The 27,388-nt window shown below is 36.6% G+C and overlaps 1 protein-coding gene across 3 annotated transcripts in view; it reads left to right on the forward strand.

The window, feature by feature from the left end:
- The window catches only part of LOC114052109 (brain-specific angiogenesis inhibitor 1-associated protein 2-like protein 1), a 132,223-nt gene that overhangs the window by 34,940 nt on the left and 69,895 nt on the right, over positions 1-27,388 (forward strand). For all 3 annotated transcript variants that reach the window (XM_027874591.1, XM_027874590.1, XM_027874592.1), the window contains exons 2-3: positions 471-546; positions 13,686-13,772. In XM_027874591.1, the coding sequence (XP_027730392.1) occupies positions 13,688-13,772 (85 nt within the window). In that variant the 5' untranslated portion in view covers positions 471-546; positions 13,686-13,687. The remainder of the gene's footprint in view (positions 1-470; positions 547-13,685; positions 13,773-27,388) is intronic.

Raw genomic sequence — 27,388 nt, forward strand, 5'->3', positions numbered from 1 at the left:
GCAGTTTCTATGCCAGTAGAACTAAACACAACCAAACAAGTAAGTTAGCTAATGATTGGTCTCTTTTTTTTTTTGTACTGGAACTATAACCCCTGACTTGCTTAAACACCAAAACAGAACCTTAACCTTAGGGACCTGTACTCAATATGAGTTACACCTTCACATAAATGACTTGAGTGTCTGAAAAGCACACCATTTATAGTAGTAGGTCATACCCAGCCCTTAGGCACCTGGAAATGTGCCAGTGCTACATACAGCATGACAAATAAAAGTGCCCTTATTCAACCAAGTGAGAAAGTAAATGCTATTAATTATTTTTAAACCAATACCCTTTACTTTCTAATTGGTAGTAGTTATACTTGTACATACATAGTCTAGGGTCCTCGGTTACATTCAGTCAATTCACACGTAAAAATCTATGCATGTACTTAGTTTACTTTTTAACTGATTTTTATTTATTTGTTTATCAGAATGTAGTGGAGCAGTTCAATCCTGGGCTACGGAACTTAATAAACCTAGGGAAAAACTACGAGAAAGCTGTTAATGGTAAGTGTTTATTACTTTCTGACTTTAAAATTAAGGTACAATATCTCGTACATAGTATGTGAGCAATAAATATTTGTTATTTAATTATGGCAACATGATTATATTTGATATTTTCAATTAATCATCTTTTAATTGGTAGCAATTGCTAAAAAAAAAAAAAGGTTGATTTCTGCTAAGTTGTGTATTACAGGAAGCAGATTTCTTTGGAAATAAGGAAATTATATCTATAACAATGCTCTCGGGCAGCTAGGTGGAGCAGTGGATAGAGCACGGGCCCTGAAGTCAGGAGGGCCTGAGTTCAAATCCAGCCTCAGACTGAACACTTGACACTTATTAGCTGTATGACCCTGGGCAAGGCACTTAACCCCAATTGCCTAAAAAACAAAAACAATGCTCTGTTGATTTAGTTCTAGTTTTTATATCTTTGGCATAAAAATCATCTTCATCTTTCAAATTAGCTCCTAGTGGAATTATGTTGGCCCCCAAAGATTTTTTTTTCACTTCAAATCATTACATATTCCCAAAATTTCCCACTTTGGAAATTATTAGATTTTTCACAGTCATGGAACTAGACAATGTTTTTCAATACAATAACATTCATTACATTCCAACTATATGCAAAGCCCTATTTTAGACATTGGGGATACAAAAATAAATACAAAATAGCTCTTGCCCCTTAAGAACTTAAATTCTATCTGGAGAATAAAAATTGTAGGATCATAGGGAACTGGAAGAGAGTTTAGTGGACATCTAGTTCATTCTCCTTATTTTACAAATGAGGAAACTGAGACCCAGAGAGGTATCTTGTTCAAACAGCTATTCAGTGTCAGAGCTGCAACTAAGACTCAAGCTCCCTGGCTCTCAGTCCAGTGGTCTTTTAACTACAACATGCTATTCTTTATTATTATATAAGCAAGTTCTTGTCTTTAGAAATAACCCCGTGTGAGAAGTTTTATTTTTTGCCTGAATCAAAACAAGTGAATCAGTAGTCATTTTCATATCATTATCTTGAAATTATTTCCTAGACTTAATAGAATCTCGGTTTTCATATCAAAACAAAGTGAGTTTAATTTTAAATAAATTTGAGTTCATAACATGTGTTTAACTTTGTGAAACAAAGTAGTTTGCTACATTTGAATCCTTTCCACTGAAGAGGTTTTACTGAGGAATTCAACAACTTTCTAAACAGTTGTATTCTTTCTTTCAAAAAATTACTATGACTTTAAAAATTACACTCTTCTAATCAGAAATTACAAAAGAAACTTTAACTTGAAATAAACTATTGAATTAAGATGTAATCAAAGCAGTTCTTCTCTGGAAAATGTATCCCCAAAGTATTCAGAACTCACTTTTGTCACTTCTTCTTCCCCTGCCCTTCATATAAGTTTTATAAGAAAACATAATGATAACTAGAAGACACATCTTCATATGGCATAAGATTTGAAGTTTTTTTGTGTTATCTTTTTCTTATATATATGTGTATATATACATATATATTTTTGTTTTCTACGTGATATATTATTGGTTATTTAGCCAGGGTGGGAAACTTTGGACTTTTTTACTGACTTTGGAGTCAGTAAAACTATGCTCAAGCTCTGACTCTTAACACATATTAGTGACTATGGATAAGTCAATTTCTGTTGCCTAGGGTTTTCAAGGAGCAAATAACCTCTTCAGGTGTAGCTTTCTTTTGATGTCTTGAATGCCTCTTTATTATTGAACATCCATCTTTTTCCTTTTATGGGTAAGCTCAGATTTCCAGGTCACCTGAGCTACATCTTCATTGCCATTGATCTTCAGAACACATTATCCTATTCTCTCCTTAGTTTTCTGATGGGTGCCAGTCTTGTGTTGTTCACATTTCCTTTCCTTTGTATTTGAAAGTCTTTCTCCTGCTCACTTACAGAATTTGTTGTTTCTGAAGTAAATTGTTAAATATTACCATTATGCATCTTGAAATTTGTGGCCTTGGGTTTTTTTCTGGAGGCATTCTTTCTATTGGTCTTTTCTCTGTTCAGAAGTTCTGGGAAGTTTCCTGGTATCATTTCTTGGATTATGGATTAGGGTACTTTTTTTTAATTTCTTGTCATGTTCTTCTGGGAGACCTATAATTTTTTAGTTTGTTTCTACACATCCTGTCTTCAATCAATACATTTTGCTTGAATTCAAGAGCATGTTTTCTTTTAACGTTATTGCTTTTTGCTTTTCTTCTTCTAGATTTTCCTTCACTTCTGTGTATTTGCTTTTGTAATCAGTTGTCCTTTGTTTGTTTCTTTGATGTGATTTGCAAGACAAGACATTTGATCCACCCCATTTCTTCTGTTGTCCACTCTCATACAGCGATCTTTTGCTACACAGATTGCTTCCAAAGAGCTGGTTACTGAAGCCCCAGAAAATTTCCACAGCCTGGAGCCTGGTTCTCCAAGGCACTGTGAAGAGGGAGGAAGGACCAGAACATGTGATTAGGTTTTGTCACAATTCTGTGCATCAGATCAGCTAGTGCAGCTTTGTTGCCAGTAGCATGGTGGGAGGTGAGGGAGGGAGTGCTGAGTGAGCCCAAGGTAGGTATTATTGGATCATGGAGTTGTTGGGGTTTTTTTTAAACCTTCTTTTCCATTTCTAGTGGTCTAGACCATGCAGGTAGCTGAAGTTGCTGTATCTTTGGTGCATAATTTCTGTGTTGGAGACCTCTGAGTGATTGTGAGAATCAAAGAAAATATCTAGTCCTCTATCTAGCTGATCATATGATCCAGAAATTCCCTCCCTTCTTTCTCAAGGAATTCATCACCTGGCTACAGTTTTCTTCTCCAATTCAGTCAGTCCTCATACTTGGGAGATTAAATTGTGCCTAGAGGCTGCAGGTTCCCCACCCCTGCATACCTTCCCACCTCCATCAGAGGAGCTTACTTCAAAATTTGGTGAAAAAATAATTTGTCTGGCCATTTAAAGCTCCCTCTTCTCAGTTCTACAACTCATATTCCCTCAAAATTTTCCTTCATTCTTTCCTCCTTTGTGCTACTCCCTGAGAAAAAAAGTGTTTATTCTCTTTATTAAGGCCAAGCTTTCTACTTGTGCCCTTGATCCCATCTGTTCTTGGTTCCCCAAAGAGCTTGCGCTCTTCAAACACCCTCTCTCCTTCAATTTCTCTTTATCCACTGACTCCTTTCCTCCTACCTACAAATACATTCAGATCTTCCCCAGCCTTAAAAAAAAACCTTTACTTAACCCTTCTATGCCCTCTAGTCATATCTTTTCCCTTTCACAGTCAAATCCTTAGAAAAAGCTATCTATCCTTGTTATCTCTACTTTACTTACCAGTCACTTCTCAGCCCATTGTAATCTGGCTTCTGACCTCACCACTTGAATGAAACTGTTCTCTCCAAGGTTATTAACAATCTCTTAACTACTAGTTCCAGTAACCTTTTCTCAGTCCTAATCTTTCTTAACTTCTCAGCAAGATTTGGTATTGTTGACACACTTCCTTGTTACTCTCTCTTTGCATCGTTTTCATAACTAGTGCTTCTTCCTGTGTGACTTCTCCTCAGTCTCGTTTACTGGATCACCATGCATGTTCTGCTCTGTCCTGGGCATTCTTTGCTCTAAGTGATGTCATCAGTTGCCTTCAGTTCAGTCATGTTTATGCAGACAATTCTCAAATCTACATATCCCAGTCCTCATTCTTCTTCTAAGTGCCAGGCCCACATCTCCAATTGCCTGCATGGCTTCTCTACCTGGACATCCCGTATCTCAAACTCGACATATCCAAAACAGAAGTCATTGACTTTCCCCTCAAACACACACTTCCTCCTCACTTCCTTGTTTCTGTGGAGTGTATGATCAACTTTCCAGTTACTCAAGATTACAATTTCAGTCATTTTCCCTCTTCACTCTCCTATACTTGCATCTATTCACTTGCTAGTGCTTGTCTAATCGGCTTCTACAACATCCATCCCTTTCTCTCCACTCACACAGCTACTACATTTTCTCAGGGCCTTATCATCATTATTGTAATGATCTCTTCATTGTTCTCCATGCCTCTCCCCTTTCAAATCCAACCTCCAGAGAGCTGACAAAGTGATATTCCTAAATGATATATTTGACTGTTTCACTCAAGAAGCTTCATTTGAGAAAGAATACTGACTCTGGAGTCAGAAGATCTAATTTCAAATACTGTCTCTGATGCGTATTATCTCTATGATCCTGGGCAAGTCACTTAATCTCGCTTGGCCTCAGTTTCCTTCTCTGTAATATGAGGAAGTTGGACTGTAGCCTACAGGCTAAAATATAAACTCTACCATATGTCATTTGAATCCCTTTTCTGACTAACTCCATGTTATGTTTCCAGACATATTTCACATAATTCCCTTTAACACATTCTGTGTTGTAACCAAATTGGCCTATTTACTGTTCCCTACAAAAGACATTTCATCTTTGGACAAGCTGTACTGCATGCCTGTTTAATCATCAATTAATTAATGAACATTTATTAAGTGCCTTCTGTATGCCAAACCTATTCTGGGTACTAGACAAAGATGAAAAATCAAACAATCCCTGTTCTTACATTCTATTGGAGGAAATGAACATACATAAATGTGCAACACCAGCCTCAGTCTTCTCTCCCATAGAGACTATAGATACTGTTCCTATATCATTAAGAGGCATTAAAATCTTGGACAAGAATAGTTTAGCAGTCAATCTATATGGAGTCTACAAGGTGATTGAGAATTTAAATGTTCTTCTGAAGAGATTGTTAGCTATAATGACTGAAGAGAGAACAGAGGAAAAAAGACCAAGATGATTCATTTCCTGAGAGAACTAGGCTAGAAACTGTTGGAAAAAGACTTTAAATTGTATCCTGAGAGAACTGAATGTTGGGACTGTATGCCCAGAATTGAGAAGTCAGCAGTTGTAGTGATGGTTAAAGATAACTTTGCCTGTGATCTTTTTCACAGCTGACATATTACAAATAATTATTTATGTCTTTGTTTTAATTGTATCTAGCACTGTTAATAAATAGTATAGTCAGTAACCTTGATGTTTATTTAAGCCAAGGCAATTAGGGGGTTTGATAGACGTAGATGAGCAAATGTTTGTGGGAAAAGAGGTTATTCTCTTATGATTGGGGACTTGGAGCTAACTGTGTAATGAGAAAGATGTTGCAATTTAATAATTAATGTAGACAGTAGAACATGCCCCTTTATTACCTTAAAGTCTAAGATAAGAATGAGTAAGTAAAATAAGCTAGTGGGGGTGGGGGGAAGAGAATGAATGAGCTCCTTACCTAGGCTACATGAATGTGATCAACCCTAAAGTCTTGTTTTATAAGTATACAGAATAAATATAAGGTAGCAAAGCACAAGGACCCTAGCAGTTGGACATTAGGAAAAGGACATTGTATGCTCAGTGCTGCTTCCTAAAGGAAATCAGGGATTCCCTGAAGTACAGGTGAGGCAAGAGTACATTCTAGGCATGGAGGATGGTTAGTGCTAAGGCACACAAATGGGAGATGGAATGGTGTGAGGAATGTAGTAAAGTCCAGTTTGGCTGGACCTTTGAATGTAGGGAATAGAGTAATGTATGTTAAGGCTAAGGTTGGGACCAAATTATAAAGGGCTTTAATATCCAAACAGCTTGTATTTTATGCTAGAAACCCAACTATATGCATATTTTATACATATAAACTCCCCCTTCCTCCTCCTCGCCCCCCCATAGAAGCAAAGTTCTTTGAAGGCAGCACCTGTTCTATTTTTGTAGCTTTGTCTCCAATGCTTAACATATTACTATGCCTCACTCATATTAAAAAGTAACTTAGCAAATTCTTGTTAAATTGAATTGAATTTATCTTCTGGGTTTCTTTTGTTCTTTGTCAATGCCCTAGCTGGCTGTCACAAAACCATCAAGGTTGTGTTGTAGACAAGATCCTGCACTGAGAATGTCAGGAAATCTGGGTTCTAGTTTCATTTCAGTTGAGTCTCAGTTTGCTCCATCTGTAAAATTAGGGAGTTGGGAGAAGATCTCTGCAGGTCTCTTTCAGCTATTAAGTTAATGGTTCTATGACTTCCACCAGGCCATTTTACCAGCTATTATACAGAGAGCAGCTCTGGTAGAAGTCCTGGGACCATTGAACTTAATGCTGAAAAGAACTTGCAAAGATCATTTAGTCCAACTCCCTAATTTCACAGATGGAGCAAACTATAAAATATGCTATATCTAGATATCTATATTAGCACATTTTCTATATAGCCTAGCTATATAGCATAGTTTACATGTAGCATATCTATGTGGCATATTTTATATGTAGCACATCTGTATAGCATAGTTTATATATAGCAGAGAGAGGAGATAGCATTTTTTATGGTTTGCAAAGAGCTTTTTACATATTGTTCTCATTTCATTCTTATAATCCTGTAAGATAGGTAGTTTGGAATATTACATTTTACAAATGAGGAAACTGAAACTCAGAGAAATTAAATAATTGCCCAAGGGCCCACAAGTAGTGACTTATGTGTCAGAGCTGTGGCTCTTCAGAATCCAGATCCAGAGTTCTTCCCCAGCCTTCAGAAGTCTCCATTTAGGAGCTTTACATGACTATTTTTCCCTTCCAGGTCATTTAACCCTAAAGTCATTATTTCAGAGTTCCCCTGATGAAAAGTCACAGTGGCCTGCCGAGTTATTTTTTTCTTATTGTTTTGTTTTGTCTTTACAACTAAACTGCTTCACTGAGATGGAGAGAAAACAGTTCAAGGTGAATTACTGAGGGATACAGCTTTCATACCAGTCCCTGAGTAAGATATAATTCAGATTTTGTGGATCTTTGTCTTTCTCCTTTCTTGGTCTTTGACATTTTCTAAGCTTCCTTGGGTTATAACCAATGGCAGTTTGGGGGGGTTTCATGTAGATTGTGGCATTTGGCTTTAGCCTTAAAGGATGGTTTGGAATTCAGACAGCAGGGGGGTGGGGTAAAAGGCAAAGTGAATGGTATGAACAAAGATTTAGGGGTTTAAAAAAAGATACTTTCAGAAGCTGATGAGTAAATGATGAGAAGGTAATAATATGAGATAAGTTGGCAACAGATTATGGAGGGGTGGCACCTCAAATGATAGGCAAAGGAATTTTAAATCTGCTGTGTAGGTAGGAGAGTTCCACTAAAGGTTTTTAGTAGAGACGTGCCATGCTTAAATCTGAACAGAAGAAAATTTGGTCCGTCAGGGAAAGTAGTGTACTAGTATTGTGCTAAGCACTGAATATATACAAAGCATATTTCAAGACTAGGTCTGACTCTAGGTACTTAAAATCTAACTGGGGAGACAAGCATGGATGGCAGCAAATGATTAAGTGCCAGACAATGAATGTGAATGGGGCTGTGTAATTAATTTGTATTTTTTCTGGAGAGCAAGAAGTACAAGGTCAACTCTAAAGGTAAAATACAGATGGCACTAGTAAGTGCTGGAGAGGCTGCAGGAAGACAGGCACACTAATATACTGTTGGTGGAGCTGATGCAAACAACCTGGAATGTAATTTGGAATCATGCTTTTAAAAAAAATACTAAAATGTCCATATTCTTTGGCCTAGGGGGCTCCCATTGCAAGACTCAGACTCCAAGAAAATCAAAGACAGAAATAAAGGTTCCACGTGTGCTAAAATATCCTTTGTATCTCTTTTTTGTGATAGCAAAGAATTGGAAACAAATATACAAATTGTAGTATGTAAATATGATGGAATTTTACAGCATTTTAAAAAAACAGTGAATACAAAGAATTCAGAGAAATACAGGAAGGTTTACACAAGTTGATGCACCCTCTCGGGTAATGCCCTTGCCTTATATTTAGGTAATAATGAGGCAGCTAGGTGGCAAAGTGCAGAATACTGTACTTGACAGGAAAACCTGAGTTGGAGTCCTGCCTCAAACTCTGGACGAGCCACTTAACCAATTTTTGTCTCGGTTTCTTCATCTATAAAATGGAGATAATAAAAGTATCTCCCTCCCAGGGTTGTTGTGAGGATCAAATGAGATAATGTTTTGCAAACCTTAAAGTGCTACATAAAAGTTAGTTGTTATTATTGTTGTTATAATTATTAACAAAAAAAATTTAGGCTATCCACTAAGAATTCCCTCTTTTTCCCTCCTAACTTGGTAGTCCTTTCTCTTCATCTCACATCCGAGTCTCCATCCTCAAAAACCCTCACTAGATACTACCATGCTATCATCCTACCTTTCTTCCCTCCCTCAGCCAAATGCCTTGAAAAAAAAAAATCTCTACTCATTCCCTCCTCTTCCTTTCCTTACTCTCTTTACCTCCAAAAGTCTGCTTTCCAGTCTTATCACTCAACTGAAACTGCTGCCTCTGGAGATATCCATGATCTGATTATCACCAAATCTAATGGTCCCTTCTCAGTCCTAATCCTCCTTGACCTTGATACTGCATTTGACCACTTTCTTCCTGGATATTTTCTCCTATCTGAGACCTTACTCTCTCCTGATTCTCCTACCTATCCAACCACTTTTCAGTTTCCTTTACTGATTCGTCATCATCATGTTACTCCCACTGACTCCAGGTCTAGCCTAAGGCTATATCCTGGATTCTATCCTCTGTATAGTATCTCACCTGGTAACCTCATCAGATGTCATGAGTTCAGTTATTGTCCCTTTGCAGATTACTCCCAAATCTATGTATGGAGTCTCTCTTCTGAGCTCCAGTCATACATTACCAATTGCCTATTAAATATTTCAAACCAGATGTACCTGAAGGTATCTCACACATGTTGTTGTTGTTGTTGTTGTTGTTGTTGAGTCATTTCCAATTCTTCGTGACCCTATTTGGGGTTTTCTTGGAAAAGATACTGGAGTAGTTTGCCATTGCCTTCTCCAGATCATTTTACAGATGAGGAAACTGAGGCAAATAGGATTGAGACTTGCCCAGGGTCACACAGCTGGTATATGTCTGCGACTGAATGGGTCTTCCTGACTCCAGGGCTGGCACTCTATCCACCGTACCACCTGGCTGCCCATCTCACATATAGCATCTCTAAAAATAGAACTAATTATACTTCCCTCAAAACCACCCTTCTTCTAAACTTCCTTATTACTGTACCACACCATCCTTCCAGTCACGCAGGTTCACAACCTCCATGTCATCCTTAACTCCTCAATCGCACTCCACATGTCCAGTCATTTGCTTGTTGCTAGTCATTTTAGTCATGTCCAACTCTTTGTGACTCTATTTGGGTTTTTCTTGGTGAAGATACTGGAATAGTTTGCCATTTCCTTCTCTAGCTCATTTTACAGGGGAGCAAACAAGGTTAAGTGACTTGCCCAGGGTCACACAGCTAGTATCTGAGATTGGATTTGAACCCAGAAAAATAAGTCTTCCTGACTCCAAGCCCTGCTTACTATCCATTGTGCCACCAGCTGCCCCAACAACATCTCTTGAATATGTTCTGTCTCTACTCAGAACCACCACCCTAGTATAGATCTTCATCACACCTCAGTCAGATGACTACAATAGCTTACTACTGAATCTCCCAGCCTCAAGTCTCTCTCCATTCCCATCCATCTTCCACACAGCTGCCAAAGGGATTTTCCTAAAGTACAAGTCTGATCATGTCACTCCTCCCCCCACCCAACTCCCCACCCAGCAAACTCCAGTGTCTGTCTATTGCCTGGAAGATCATCTATAAATTTCTCTATTTGATATTTAAATCTTTCCACAACTTGGCCCCTATCTATATTTCCAGTTTTCTTCCATTTTACTCCTGTCTTTGCACTTTGCAATACATCCACACTGACCTACACACTTACACACCACTCCCTGCCTAGAATCCACTCCCTCCTCATCTGCCTTTTGGGATCCCTGGTTTCCCTCTAGGCTCAGCAGTAGCACCACCTTCTTTGTGAAGCATTTCTAGCACCACCACCCCCAGCTGCTACTACACCTACTCCCAAAACTGCCTTGTATTCATTTTGCATGTGTTCGGTATACACTTGGATATGCACACATTGTCTCCTCCATTAGAGTACAAGCCTTGAGGACAAGGGCTATTCATTTTTGTCTTTGTATGCCTAGCACTTAGTAGGTGCTTCACCCAGAGTAAAAAATCAGCAAATACTTGTTTGCTTGAAGGGGGGACTTCCTGGGTAGGAGACAAGAATCTGGAATTTGGAATTGAAAGTAATATAAAAAACAAAATGTCAGTGTTTTAAAATAAAGGTAAAAGGATTGCACATGTATAACCTATAGCAAATTGTTTACCATCTCAGGGAGGGAAGGGAGGGAGGAAGGGATAGAATTTAGAACTCAAAACTTTTTTTTAATGTTAAAAATTATTTTAACATGTAATTGGGGAAAAAATAAAATATTTTTAAAATAAAATAAAGGTAAAATGAATAGTTAATGAAATTTTTCAATGGAATTTATGTAATGAGAGTAAATGAATCAATAATAATGTTCAAGGGACCCAATTTTTATAACTAAAGAATATAGATATAAAAGGGCTGCTAGGTGATGGGTGGCTAGAGCGCCAGGTCTGTAGTCAGAAAAACTCATCTTCCTGAACTGAAATTCAGCCTCAGACATTTATTAGCTGTGTGATCCTGGGCAAGTCACTTAACCCTGTTTGCCTCAGTTTCCTAGTCTGTAAAATGAGCTGGAGAAGGAAATGGCAAACCACTCAAGTATCTTTGCCAAGAAAACCCCAAATGGGGTCACAGAGTCAAACACAACAGAACAACAACTATAGATATAAAATACCTGCTATAGTATAGTTTGTGTAATTTACCTTCAATATGATATTTTATCCCACAGATTGCCTTTTAGCTAATTGGTAGTTATCAATATTTAATCCTCACAGTAAAATATTACTTTATCTTGACAGTTTAATAAACGCAAAGACTATATGTGTGTAGAGTATGTACTTAAAATGTATATATATAGATATAGATATATACATACATACATATCTATATCTATGTGATATAGATATATACATATATACATACACACTTATAAGCAGGGAGTATACTGGTAAATGTTTAACAACTAGCTTTCCAGAAAAATGTATGCACTTTTAAATTTCTTCTGAATTATTAACATTTTCTCCATCATTTTCTTAAGTCTAGACAATCATCAAAACAATAAATCAAACCCCAATTTGCAGTATTTGCCAATTTCTGAGACATAAATGCTTGCATTGAAAACTTAACAATTGGCTCTTAAGCCAGATCAAGTTGGTTCTAGCACACTCCTGCTTATATGTATATGTTCCCAAAAGGAATTTTTTAATGTTTACAAGCCCAAGAATCAAAATTGTCATAACATTTTAAAGCTGGAAGTAGCCTTAAGTGATGAATGAGTTACTTACTCTGATTGTTCTGCCCCATTTACCCACCATATGACCTTGGGCACTTAAAACTATCTGCCTCCTTTCTTATTGTAGATGTGGGATTCCCATGCCATAAGGAACCCCCCCAGGGAGGGAACTCTGTCAGTCAAATGTTTTGCAACTGCATAGTCTTAGAGGGTTGCCTAAGGGCTTGGAGAGGTTAAGTGATTTGCCCAGGGCCAGTATACATTAGAAGCAGTACTCAAACCCAGGTCTTCCTCACTCCAAGGTCAACTTTCCATCCACCACTTCTCTCCTAACTCCTTGCCTATTAGTAAAATATGACTGATATTATTGACATCTGAAGACTGATGGGTAAATTAGTTAATAAGGCCAAAGCATTATGTTATTGTTCTTATAATTACATTGTAAAGTTATTACCAGAGGGCTATCAATTGTATAGCACTGTTTTGAGAGCATTGAATTTGTCAAAGATATATCGTGTTTGTAATAACCTTCAAGAGTTAATATAACCCCTTTGGATAGGGTTAAAATCACATATTAGTCTATTTTCTATCACATATAAAACAAATAATGCTAAAATATTTATATAATGAAAAATTTCTTCATTGTTACCCCTATACAAAGTTCTTACTGTGCCTATTATTAATGTCTAAATGTCTCCAATAACATCCAGTTTAAATTTATCCTCAAAGCTTCAATATAAACTTATTTCAATTTTTTTTAAATTTGGGGGTGCATATACACCAAAAATATAAATGCAGTAAAATGTAAACTTGTGTCACCATATGCAAACAAGCAACCCAGGAGAAAAAAATACCTGTAATTCACTCTTAAAGTCCTTAAAGTGAACCTTATTTTTTTTTTTGGCTAGGCACTGGGGTTAAATGACTTGTCCAGGGTCACATAGCTAGTAAGTGTCAAGTGTCTGAGGTCGGATTTGAACTCAGGTCCTCCTGACTTCAAGGCCAGAGCTCTATCCCCTGCGCCACCTAGCTGCCCCTAGTGAACCTTATTTTCAAGGAAAGAAAATTCAAATAAAAGCCTGTCTATGTAAAACCCTTCAATTTCCACCCCTCAGAATTAGATCTCTAAAAATAAATATCTAGACTCAAAACTTTGGAATGAGAATAGTGACAATTTTATTTTGAAGAAATAATCAATATTGTCTTCACTTTCTGAACAGAAGATGTTTGATTTTTAAGGCCTCTTTTTTTTTGGAATGATTAACTCTTTCAATGCTTTCTTAGGTTTTTCATGTGGCAATTGAGTATGGTTTATCCACTGATTTGGAAGCAAGACTACTCTAAAGGCACAGGCAGCTGCCGCAAAGTTGATTTATGGACTAATTGTTTGGAAATTGGAATCTATTCCTCATAGAAGCAGTGACTCACTAGTGGTGAGCCAGTAATGGCTCACTTTCCCCCTCTTACCCACAAAAGCTTATTTTGATCCATAAAATAACTGAACTATAACTCTATACTAACCAGTTCCTTACAGTAGACTTTTTCTGTGACTAAAAAACCTGAAAGGTTTTAATAGCAACAGCTCCAGGGATCTCTAAAGCCACTTGCTTCACTCCTATTGGAGTTCTCCTCCACAGAGGTCTAGGAGTTCACACATGTGGATGGTGCCTAAGTCAGATACTGGGAAGTCAGAGACTGCCTGTCAAGTGAACTATGATTGATTTATTCGGAGCTAAAAGAAGAGGATATATGTTTTTAAGGGAAAATCTGCATTGTTGGTTTTTTCTATCTGTCTATTAATTATTTTGAATATGTTTTTCTTCCCTTTCTAGCTATGATAGTGGCAGGAAGAGCCTACTATGATGGTGTAGCAAAGATTGGAGAAATAGCTACTGGTTCTCCTGTCTCCACTGAGTTGGGTAAGTTAAACAACATATCATCAACTACATACATAGCAGGGGTCCTCAGGTATTTTCTTCCTTTAATCCCCCCTTTTGGTTTCTAACTCCCCCAAATGAAATGTGTGGCAGCGTTGCCAAAAAGGAGAGCAATAATGACATCTCATCTTCTTTTAGCCCACTTGGGAAAGTAACAAGTTCATTTTGAGAGGCAGCGTGGTACAGTGTAAAAAGTCAAGTCAATAAGCATTTATTAAGCACCTACTATATGCCCAGCACTGTTCAAAGACATGGAGAATTCAAAGAAAGACAGAAATGGAGAGACAACATATAAACAACTATGTACAAACAACATATATGGGATAAACTGGTAATAATCAGTAAGAAAAAGCAATACTAAACAAGGGAAGACACTGACACTAAGGGGGATGAGGAAAGGCTTCTCTAGAAGGTAGAGATTTTAGACAAAAATTGAAGAAAGCCAGGAGGCAGAGATGAGGGAGGAGATAGCCAATGAAAATGCCTAGAGTTGGGAGATGGTGTCTTTCATGAGAAGCAGCAAAGAAGACAGTATCACTGGATCACACTACGTGGGGGTAAATAAAGTCTAAGAAGAAAAGGAAGGTAAAAAGGAACCAGATTATGAAGGTTCTTAAAAGACAAACAGTGGATTTTATATTTGTTTCTAGAGGCAAAAGGGAGCCACTGGAGTTGATTAAAAAGAGTAGATGATATGGTCAAGCTTGCACTCTAGAAAGATCAATTTGACGGCTGAGTGGAGGATGGACTGGAGTGAGGAAAAGACTTGAGGCAGTAGATTATGTCGGTAAACAACTACCAGAATTTTAACTGGGTGATAATATGGATTGAATGAACCTCAAAGGAGGAGGGGTTACTGGGTGATCATAGTAGTGGGAGAGCTTGGGAGTGACATTGGAGAACAAGGAGTATTCCAACTCCTCCATGATGACCACAAATGTTGGAAAGGGTGGCTACAGAATCTGTGTTAGTAAGTACAGAAGATAAAAAGCAAAGGTTTAAGATGAAAACTAGTTTGTTACCTATGGAGTAGGAATTCCAGAGAGCACAGTGAAAAGGGCTGAGTAGCTTAAGAATAGGACATTAATGGGGTTGTGTTGAGACTGAAGGGAATAAGGGAGTAGTCAGTGGGGACTGAGAACAGAGTTCTAAACCAGGGAGCAGGGATTTCAGAATCACTGGGATAGGGAGAGAGTGATATAGAGTGGAAATATGTTAATCATCGAGGAATGAGTTTAAATAGGTTGTTTTTTAGTCATTTGTTTCAGTCATGTCTGACTCTTCATAACCCCATTTGGGGTTTTCTTGGCAGAGATACTGGACTGGTTTGCCATTTCCTTCTCCAGCTCATTTTACAGATGAGGAACTAAAGCAAATAAGGTTAAGTGACTTGCCCAGCGTCACACAGCTAGTAAGTATCTAAAGTCGGATTTGAACTCAGGTCTTCTTGACTCTAGACCGGGCACTGTATCCACTGCACCAACTAGCTGCCCTTAAATAGGTTATCATTGTCCAAAAAGGTTCAGCTTGGGGTTGGAGTTGTTCCCGGGTAGCAGGCAAGTAAGTATAGCTGGAAGGGAATGGGGTGGTCCCTGGTGGAGATGCAGGTAGCTGGAGAGGATGCCCTGGGCATAACAGAATGACTGCTTAGGGAAGCCAGGAAGCCCTGGCCCTAGAATTGGTAGTCAGTGGTCCTAAGTTCAAATCCTGGCTCTCTCACTAATTACCCATTGGGCAAATGAGTTCATCATTCCAGGCCTTACTTTCTTCATCTGTAAAATGATGGACTTGTTTGCTGTCCATATGACCTTGGGCTACTTAACTTCTCTGGGCCTCTATTTTCTTATTTTTAAAATGAGGCTGTGCCAGGTACTGTGATGCACACCTGTAATCCCTGTTACTAAGAGAGGCTAAGGCTAATAGGATAGATTGAGCTCAGAAGTTCTGAGTTGTAGTAGGCTAAACCATTCAGGTGTCGCCATTAGGGCTGGCATCAAGATGGTGAGCCCCCAGGGGTGGGGAGACACTAGAGCTTACTGTATCAATCAAGAGTGGGTTTGAGCCCACGAGTGGTTGTTACTCTTCCAGCCTGGGTAAAGTGAGAAGACCAGTCTGTAAAAGAGAGAGACAAAGCCAGAGACAGAGAGAAATAGAGATATGTGGACCAGATCAGTGGTGTCAAACTGAAGTAGAAACAGATCTCTGTTGGCACATTGACTTAGAAAACCACAAATTAACATTATCTGTGTTACATTTTTATTTATTTTGTTAAACATTTCCCATTTCCGTTTTCATCTGGTTCAGGAGGCCCTAGGGAGTTTTACAGGCCAGGAGTTCAACATCTCTGGACTAAATGACTTCCAAGCTTCCTCTAAATTCATCTACTCTGTATTTATCTTTTTTTTTTAATCTTTTGTATGTACTCATTGGCTACCCCATTGGAACTCAAGCTCCTATTTTTGCTTTTTCTTTGTAAGTGCTAGAAGAGTGCTTGGCACATAGCAAGTACTTACAGTTCAGTGGATAGAGTACCAGGCCTAGAGTAAGAAAGACCTAAGTTCAAATCCAGCCTCAGGTACTTCCTAGCTATACGACCCTGGGCAAGTCACTTAACCTTTTTGCTTCAGTTTCTTCATCTTTACAGATTTTTATCCCTATTGTAAAAATGGGGATAATAATAGCATCTGCCTTCCAGGATTATCATAAGGATCAAATGAGAAAATAATTGTAAAGTGCTTAGCACAGTATCTGGTTCATAATAAGATCTATATGAATATCAACTATTATTATTTTTATTACTTAATAAATGCTTGTTAATTAGGAAATATAGTGCTGGTCCTGGAGTCAGGAAGACCTGAGTTCAAATCCATTCCCAGGCACTTAACTAGCAGTGTAACCCTGAATGAATTATTTAACTTTTGTCTGCCTCCGTTTCTTTAACTGTAAAATGAGGATAGCACCTTCCTCCCATGGTAGTTGTGTGCATCAAATATGATATTGTAAATCTCTTAGACCAGTATCTATCACATAACTTAATTTGTTTCCTTCCTTGTCAGTTGATTGATTCTTTTAAAAATAAATAAATAAAATGCATTGGGCTAGGTAACCTCTGAGGTACATTCCAGGTCTAAATTGGTGATCCTTAAAGTAAGACTGATTAAAGAGGAGGTGATGACTGAGAAAAACTGATAGAGAACAATTGCTTACCAGGAAAAAACTGACAACAGGATTCACCAGTAGACCTGGCTTACGGGCCAAAGAAGAAGGCTGTATAACTAAGTCTGCCTGGCCTTCTTAGGACTCTGTGTTAAAAATGTCCCTCATTTCCACCTCCCGTTTGGTGAGAGATGCTATTATAGTACAGGCAGGATTTTCATGTCAAGTTTACAACTCCTGATTCATAAAACAGAAGTTAGTGGAGCTTTGACCTATATTTTTTCTGAAAGGGATGGGCTAACTGGGCCTCCAGATTTTACCCTGTGGTATGAACATTTCCTGTGACTCACCTAGTTGAAAATCAGAGACTCATATATGTTATTTTCTGTGACCCTCCCTTTTTCACAAGGTTGCTTTTAGATTGTATACTATCAGTTTTGTATAAATTTATCTACTTTACAGAGTCATCCATAAAGAGAACAACTTATTTAGCAATGTAGATTCATAGTAACAAGTAATCTCAAGTCACCCTAAAGTAAGGAAAATTTGGTTCTCTCCAAAGTTTAATTTTTTTTTCATTTTTATTTAGACAATTCTATTTCTGTTCTTTTGAAAACAATTTTCTCACCTCATGTATACTTTGTTAAGAAAACTTGATCAATGTTACTTAAATTAGGTGAAAATGATAATTGGCAAACATTTCAGAGAGAAATCTGTACCATCTTCTGAAAAGTTGAAAGAACCACAGAGAAAAAGCAAAGTCATTTGTAAGAAAAAGTTTTTGAGATATAAGAAAGAGAAAACAATGGAGAGGGAATCACAATATATTAAATTTAAGGTATAAAAAAATTTAAGACATCCAAGGTAAGTTATTTTATGGTTTATCAAGCATAATAATTAAAATGGCCCACACAGTTCAAACAAGCCCAGGAAAAGGACTAGATGTGTCTGTAATGCAATGTATTGTAATCAACATCAACTTTTATACTTTAATAGCTTATAAGAAATCTTGAGCTAAATGAATTAAACATAGCATTCAAGTGTAGATCAGAGTAGAGTAATAAGCATTATCATATTTAATAGAGTTAATCATTATGGGAAGTTATTCAAAATACTGTGTTCCCTTTGGTTAACTTTAGCAGGTTTTTCCATGTTTTTTTGTAAGGTCTGATTTATAACATAATATTTTAAACATTATCATGTTAATAATATATAATGCAAGGAGAAGGAAGTGGGTAACAATTTGAGGCATCACTGAAAGTGTTGGGGGATTGGAATAGCTGAGTTGATAATGTTCCCAAAATATGACTAAATTGGAATGAAGAGTCTATTTCTTTGGCATCTGAAGAAAGGAAATATCTTCCTGTTGAAACATACGGTTTTATGCTTAAACATCAGTCGTCACTTTGCTATTTTTACATTTTATAGTTCTTGCCACTGTTTGAATAAGACTTTTCTCTTCCACACCTTAACTTGATACAACAGTGAGTTCATAATACTGAATCAACTGTCTCCACAGCAACAATGTTGTTATAAACACTGCATTAAAACTTCAGTTCCACTAAGAAAAAATGTATCAGGAAGGTGAAGTCTTTCTTTCCTACTTCTGTATAGATACAAATGACATAAATAGTAATATTGCTGTATTGATTTTTTTTTCCTTTCATGTACGGTTCATGAATGCTATATTGGCTAAAGTAGAAAAATAACTAATTTCTTACAAGGGTCTAGAACAGCTTTTATAGAAGAATAACACCCAAATAGAAGTTGTCCTTGAAAGATTAATATTTATTCCCTTTTATTTAGGTGGCTTTTTTTCTAACTTAAACTACACCACCATCATGTGACTTTTCACATTCTGTGTCCCTATGGAAAGAACAGTAAATAAAAAAGAGCAAACAATTCAAAAGTCAGTATTTTTTTCCTGCTTCGTAGGTGTTTGGTCTAGTTACTGTTCTGCTTTGCTTTTTTGTGTGTATGTGTGTCTAAACTAACTTGTTTTTAATATGTTGACTAGCTTTCTGTAATCTTTTGGAATATACAATTAAATCTTTCCCAGTGAAAGTGAATCTTCAATAAAAAACTGAAGAAGACTATTGTATGAAAAGATTGTGTTTCAGGATTTCCCCCAGGGGGAAAAATCTCTTTTTGACAGAACTTTTTACTGTAAGTTGTATTAAAAAGAGCCAGTATCCATAAGTCACGTAGCTCTTGGATCACAAACTGAAGTTATTTTAGTTTACATAATGCTTTGCGACATTTTCTTCAAGTTGGCTTCATTATAATTCACTTCTCAGTGTTTCTTCATTTTGTTTCATATGTCATGTTAGAATTCCTTATAATATTTTTATTGAATTGTTTATAATTTGGGAGTAGAGAAAGTGCTCTCTGAAGGAAACTTTTCTTAAATTAACAGAAGTTTGGAATGAAATTTTGGCTTTAGAAACTAGGTGAACCACACTCTTGTGAGTGTTTCCTCGGTAATGATAAGGAAAAAACCAATTCCAGTGTGTCCCCAAATAATAAAAACTAAGGAACTTCTGGTAATTTGGATTTGTCTGCTGGGAACAGGTTTCCTCCTGAATTTCCTAGGTGACTTTCTAGAAGTTGGTTAAAATTATTACCAAAAAAAAAAAAATCAATGTTCCTATTTCCCAGTTATGCCAGCTCCTTATATCAGTCCTTAGACTCCTCCCTCAGCATTTTGGGTTTGGGAACCAATTAGTATTCTACTCTTCAGTGGTGAGTAGCCTATATGAATCCACTGTTACTTTTATTCTCCTGAAGTACAGTCAGGGAATTGCAGAAAAGAAAACTTAAGAGACTACAAAAAGGAACTTATTCTTAATGGAAAGTAATCTAATTGATTAATTGCTTGTAAATAAAAAAAAGTAGAGTAATTTTGTTTTTACCAAGAATTAAAGTTAAACTTAAGTGGCAAGTGAATTGTAAACTCAACTCTCTTCCTTCCTTCTCCCCCCTACTTTTTTTAAAAATCGGGATAATATTTGTCCTTCTCCAGTCCTATGCCAACCTAGAAGTGATTGCTGTACAATCACTTCTGCCTATTTTCAAGATACTGAGATATAGTTAATCTGAACCCGGTGATTTAAATTTATCAAGTGTGTGCCTCCTTTCTTAGTTTGAGTTTTAACTCATTAGTCATTTTTTGTTCTGTCCTTTTCAGTCTAAAGATCATTCCCCTTAAAGAGAAAAGAGGAGCAAACTAAGATTAAGATGTTTTCTCCCCAATCATTAGCTATCAACATGTCTCTTCCCTTTTATGATCATTCTCTTTTCCTAGTGCATAACTAAAACAGAACCACCATTTTGTTGTCCTTACTGTTTATTGACACTCTCCTTATGAACAACACCATGTTTTTGTCTCCATCCTTTGCTGCTTTTCCTTGCTTCTCCATTTTCTGTATGTGTTGTTTTAAAACCTAGGTTGGCCTAGGTGTGTTCCTGATAGACTCACTCCAGCCCTTTTTTCCTGAATCATTTTCTGTTTGAATTTTCACGTCCTTCTGGGGATGACTTTCTTTTCTTTTTTTATGTTATATTGATGACTTTTGTTTTTACATCAAAATCATTGCTGTATCTACTCCTTTCAGCCCTGCTCATGAGCATTCCCTTATAACAAGGGGGGTGGTATGGAGCAAGCAGTCTACCTATCAACTGACCACATCTGATAGCATCTGCAATAATACACACCTGTATTCCCCTTCCTTTCCAGTAGAAAGGGGAGAAATACATTTCCTCATTTCTTCTCCAAGGCCAAAGTTGGTCACTATAACCTTTATATAGCATTCAGTTTCATGTTAATGTACTTTTCATTGTCATTGTGTATGTTATTTTCCTGGTACTGCCTACTTCATTCTCTACTGGTTCATAAAAGTCTTGCCAAATTTCTCTGAATTCCATAATAATATTCCATCACATCCATATACTTCAATTTGCTCAATTAAAACCCAATGAGTAGACAACCATTTTATTTAAAGTTCCTTGCTACCTCTTAAAAAAACATGCTGCTATGAATATTTTGGTATGTATGGGATCTTTCTTTTTACCTCCTTCAGGTATGACCAGCAGTGAGAACTTTGGACAAAGAGTATGAGCAATTTAGTCAATTCTCTCACGTGACTGTAAATTGTTTTCCAGAACGTTTAAACTCATCTTCAAATCCACTGAAAGTTAATAGTGTGCCTGTCTTCCTGCAGCCCTGGACTGACCCCATGTAGAATCTTAGGCTACAGAATCCTATCTATTTTTTCTCTGAACCCTTTGAAATCTTTTTCTAAAGGTGCTCTAAAGGTCAAGACTATGCCTAGCTTTCCATAGTATTTCTATTTCCTTATCTACTTCCTTCTTCTATACAATTGGTCTGTAGTATATTCTTGTATCAATATCACTTCTGTGTTGTTCCCCTAGTATTCCCCAGAATGATTTCTCCACTCTAGTTCCTTCATTTCCTCACATTAGAATATCTTCTTAATATTACAATACTACTATCATCACATACTCCTCCCACCCTTCCCACTCCTTTATCTATTCCATTCCTTTTGAACAAAGTATATCCTTTCAGAGCCACATTGTAGTCCTATCCCACCAAATCTCACTTGCTTCTTAAGAGGTTAGCATCTCCTCTTTTGTTGAGGACTTTAATTCTCATCATTCTTGTTATCCACATTTTCTGTATTTGTGTATAGATATCTGAAAGCATAGGATTTTGGGGGGAGGGGTTGTTTTGGGGTTGTTTTTTTTTTACTCACTCCTTTCTTGGATATTAATTACTGAGTATTCCTGTTTTGTGACTGAAACTTTCTATGCCCTATCTGTGTGTGTGTACACACACATATATACATACATGTTTGTGTACACATATACATACTTGTATATATACATGTGTGTGGATATATCCAATAAGTCTAATCCAATAAACATGGATTAAGTACCTAATCTCTGTTTACCTTAATCCACTGGAGAAGGAAAAGGCAAACTACTCCTGTATCTTTGCCCAAAAAAACCCCACAGACACTATTATTTTGCTATAGTCCATGTGGTCACAAAGAATCAGACATGACTAATCAATTGAACAACAACAACATGCCAGGCACTGTGCTAAGCGCTGGGGATACAATTAATAAAAAGAAAAACAATTCTTGCCCTCAAGGAGCTTACAGTCTGAAGGGTGAGACAACACACAAGGAGGCAGAAAAGCAGGAGGTGGGGGGTACACTAGCGTGTTGTGGGGACGTCTTGTTCCGTGGAGTTGAAACCAGGCAGAGCAACAGAGCAACTCCTCCCAATGCCTTCCTTTATAGAGGGCAGAAACTGGATAAAGGAAGGCATTGGGAGGAATTTGGTACTCTACTCTCTAGCCCTTATATCAGAGGGGAGAAGAGGCTGAGGGAACTGGAGTCACTTAAGGCTTGAGTTAGCCACATGGTGATGAATTTAGACAAAAATAAGTTTGTCCTGGGAGGGGCTCATGTTCAAATGGGTTGAAACCAGGCAGAGCAGTAGATACAAAGTAGAAATATATAGATATATAGTTTTCTCCCTTCTCCCTTTTCAGTTTAAAAGTCTCCTATGCTTGTAAGGGTCCCAGACAAGATTTTTATTTCATATTTAGGTTCATTACATCCCTGTATTTTAAGCTCTGGATCTAGAAATCCAGATTTTGTTTCAGATACCTTCTTCATCAGATGAAGATGAAATATCTTAAATTATTTTTAGTAGTGGTACAAAAAACCTATTTTCTCACTAAAAATATTATTCATTATATAGTTTAGCAAAAGCAATATCCTTGCCTCATTGTTTTTTTAAAATCTTGGTTTAATATTTTGTGATACAGAGAGTTAAAGTTCTAGTTCTGAGTCCAATTTATTTAAATACTTGGTTTCAGTGGCTGTAATACCTGAAAAAGATACTTCACACAGATATACAAGGCAACTAGATGGTACAGTGGATAGAACACTGGGCCTGGAGTCAGGAAGACACAAATTCAAATGCAGACCAAATACTTCCTAGCTATGTGACCCTGGGCAAGTTACTTAACCTCTGTCTTCCTCAGTTTCCTCATTTGTAAAATGAGGATAAGAATACTAGCTACTTTGCAGGATGGTTGTAAGGATCCAATGAGATATTTGTAAAGCTCTTAGGACAGTACCTGGCACATAGTTGGCACTATAAAAATAATTATTCTTTTTCCTTCTCTAAAACTGCACCAAGAATTTTGGAATAGATCCAAAACCAAGAATTGCATAATTGATTTCATTTACTAAATTATAATGCTCATTTTAAAATATCATCCACCATTTGTGCAAAGTGTTTTGTTGAAATATGGCTAGTAAATTTCCATCTTGCCTAATGCCAATCAGTTCTTACAAAATCATTAAAATATATTTTTAATATATTTTTAACAAATGGATTCAAACCCCACTGAAATTATTCATTTGGAATATTTTAAGCTGGTTATAGAATTTCCTTTCTAAGTTTTTAAAGCATACAGATGTAACCATCTTTATAGGTGACATCATTGGTTTAGCAACAAAAGGTTCATTTTAAAAATTCTTGTTAATTCTCATGTCTTCATATGATCATTAGCCAGTATTTCAAAGCACAAAACACACTGAGTGAACGTATACTCCATCATATTCAACCACTGTATCTGTTGGTTTTATTTGTTGTTCTTTGCTGTAAGGAAAGATTAAATAGGGCCAAAGCCTCCCTTTGGAGGAAGTAATTGTAGTGTAAAAACTACTAGTTTTTTTTACTAGTGTAAAGAAAAAAGTGCAACTTTTTTTTTAATCATTTTCTCCAAAGAAAAATATCTCTGTCAGTTTTTCTACTTAGGAAATGGGAGAAATAATACTTGCTTTCATCAAATTGCAAGGATAGTAATTTCTTCAGGTAATCTATTAATTGCTTTGAGATCCTTGCAGTTGACCATTACAAAAATTTATCAGTATTAGAATTACCTGTTAACCATAATTCACTAACTGTGTGGTTTTAAATGTGGTCACACAGATCACAAAAATATTATCATATCAGTAAGGAGACTTTTAAAGAACAAACTTCTTTTAAGAATAAATAAGATTTGTAGATACCATACATTTATAATTTTTAAAGGAGGAAGAGTTAGTCACTTACATTTTTTAATCTAATGAGCTTTTTCAATAATTTTCTGTGTTTGTGTGTGTGTATTTTATAGAACTCAAAATCAGTCTTAGAAGTACCTTTCTTTCATGGAGAGAATGAGAATTGACATTTTTATAAGATAATCTTTCTAAGAAAGGTTGCTCAGTAATGAAAAGACTTCAGAATTACTTTCAGATTACAATATTTGAATAAAATAGAAAAGACTTTTATGCTGAAGTCAGCAAGAGTGCTATAATGGAGACAGTGCATTACGTTTGGAGTTCGGTTCACTGGGTTCAAATCCCTACAATACCAGTTGCTAGTTATCTAACCTTTGGTTAGATTAGATTTATTTCTCGTAACTCTAATTCCCTCATCATTGGGATAGTTGATCTCTAAGGTCTCATAAACTATTTTGACCTTAGATTATAACAAAAGATGGTTAATAATAATAATAACTATAATGGCATTCACATAGCACTTAAGGTTAGCAAAGTACTTTACATATATTTTCTCATTTAATCCTCACACCAAGCCTGTAAGGTTGGTACTATTATTATCACCATTTTACAGATGAGAAAACTGAGGCTTAGGGGTTAAGTGACTTACCCATGGACACACAGCTTGTAAGTGTCGGAGGAAAGATTTGAACTCAGGTCTTCTTGAGTCCAAGTCTAAAACTACCCACTGCTCTCCCATTAACTAAAATTACCTGGAGTTCAAGGAGTAATTTGTCAAACACAATTGCAGATGTTTTAGAGAGATTAAAATCTTTCCCCCAAAAAATGGTGCAGGACTCCTTCTCAGAGTAGTGTTTTTAATTGCATAAAATAAATATAGAACTACAAAGGAAACTAATTGTATTGAAATAGTTATCAAAATATATTTTTAAAAAAAATTCACAAGCCCTATGTTAAGAACTTCTAATGTAAAACAGGTCATTTAGTTCACCCTCTCATTTTACATAATAGGAAACTGGAGCCTAGAAAAGTAAAGACACTTGCCTAAGTTCCCATGTCTAGTAAGCAGTAGCAGGATTCAAACCCAGGTCTTCTTCCAAATACAATGAGATCCCGGTATAACATGCTGCCAGCAGGCAAGGCTCTGTTATCCCTATTCTAATTCAATAAGATGGGTGATTTTATAAAATAATTGTAGAGTCTGAAGTCTCTGAGAAGTGTTCTAAATTATCTTTAAAATTTTAATAATCTCTTGTAGTTGACATTTTTCAGGGGTATTAAAGGATCTGTGTACTCTATAGAGCATCAACAGCATGTAGTTGACACTTTATTCCAGATTTTTTTCATGTTTTTCCCATTGACATTTGACAGTTTTTCTAATGCAAAATGAGAATCAAATGTTTTAATACTTTGAACTCCTATCCACTTACTTTCTAAAATGAATATCCTCATAAATATTGACATGTTTTTCAAGCTTGTAAGCTTCTCTTTGGCAATATATACAAGTATTTATTACCATTAATATTGTACCAGACTAGATGCAGACCATATTTTGATGACCCCTTCACAAAAAATGCACGCCTGATTATTACCTTGGCAATGATACCTTTTATGAGGCAGCAAGGTGATGTAGTGGTAGACGTTTGGACTTGGAATCAGGAAGACCTGACTCTTCCATCAAACACTTAATCGTTTGTGAGTCTGAGCAAGTTACCTCTTTGTTTCCTCATCTGTAAAAATAAGGATAGTAATAGCAACTTAAAAGGTTGACATTAGAATCAAATGAAATTTTAAAAAATAAAATTAAATAATATATGTAAGGTTTATAAACCCAAAAGTTACATATGAATACCTGCTATAATTATTATCATCTAGTTACATTACTTTTTTCAGCTGTTTAGGAGGAAAGAGGGAGGCTTCAGTGCTTGGACTAACCTTGATAAATCAAAACCTCTTTTAGATACTATATATTATTCAATACAAACTCATCTAACCCATGTTCATCTATACCTCTTAATCATCCAGATTGTTTTGTCAGCAAATTGCCTAAGCCCTTCCTCCATGCTAGAATACCAATCACCTTGAGATTTATACATTATTCACTGTGTCAATTTACTCAGTTCCAATATCTCTCCACTGCAGCCCCTATCTGATTCTAGGCAAAAGGAGAAAGCTCTGAATTGTGTATTCTTATATATCTAGATCTTAATTAGTCCAGGTCAAGGTTGGGCTTCATTATTTACTGGAAGTTGTCCCCAGCAAAAAATAGGCAGCATATAAGAAGTTTTATTCTTTCCCTCACTGGGAGTGGTTTTTCCCAAAGAAACAGTGTTATAAGTAATAGTTAAGCTTCTGTGGGCTAGTCTGGAAACCTGTTTGTCTCCTAAATATCAAAGCAACAACTATATTATTCATAGTGCTTTAGATAACTTAAAGATAAGTAATAGCTTAATAATATTTGATATGTCTGACTTGATTTTTTTAATTTGCTATTGCATCAAGAGCAATTGTGAGGGTTGTGGAGATTAGGAAGATTTAGAAGGGGGATACTAATAGCTCATCTCAAATAAGGAGACCAGAATGGTGAGAGAAACTGGAAGCTGCCATATGAGACCTGGGGGGTGTTTAGCCTAGAGAACAGAAGACTTGAGAAGGATATAATAGTCTTCAGATATCTAAAGTTAATCATTTGGAAGAGGGATTAAATTTGTTCTCCTTGGTAGGTGCTTAATAAATGCTGTTGACTGACTGATATCACAGCTGTCTTCAAAATGAATGGTTGTGTGTAAGAATACCTGGAATAAACTGTAGTTTAGCTATTTTTATACTTACGAGATAAATAGGTTCCCATTCTAGCCTACAGATGTTTAACTATCATTTATAATGTAAATGCTGGAAAATTTTTCTTCTTGACCTGGTGGTATAGAATTAGGAGCAGTAGTAGAAGCTACAAGACAGAAGATTTTGGTTCAAGAATTAGAACTGTCAAGGGTAGCTAAGTGGTGCAGTGGATAGAGCACTGACCCTGGAGTCAGGAGGATCTGAGTTCAAATCCAGCCTCAGATGCATATCACTTGCTAGCTGTGTGACTCTGGGCAAATCACTTAACCCTAATTGCCTCACCAAAAAAAAAAAAACTAGAGCTGTCCAACTATGGGATAGGTTGTCTTAAAAGGTATTGAGTTGCCTGGAACTAGAGGTCTTCAATTAAAAGACCGCTTGTTGAAGATATTGGAGATGAGATTCATGATTTAAGTAAAAGTTGAACTGGATGACCTTCGAGATATTTTCGGAATCTGGGTCTGTTATGTGATAAGCCCCTTTACAACTCCCTCTGCC

Source organism: Vombatus ursinus, unplaced genomic scaffold (assembly GCF_900497805.2).
Source record: "Vombatus ursinus unplaced genomic scaffold, bare-nosed wombat genome assembly UNPS02014807.1, whole genome shotgun sequence".
NCBI classification, from domain to species: domain Eukaryota; kingdom Metazoa; phylum Chordata; class Mammalia; order Diprotodontia; family Vombatidae; genus Vombatus; species Vombatus ursinus.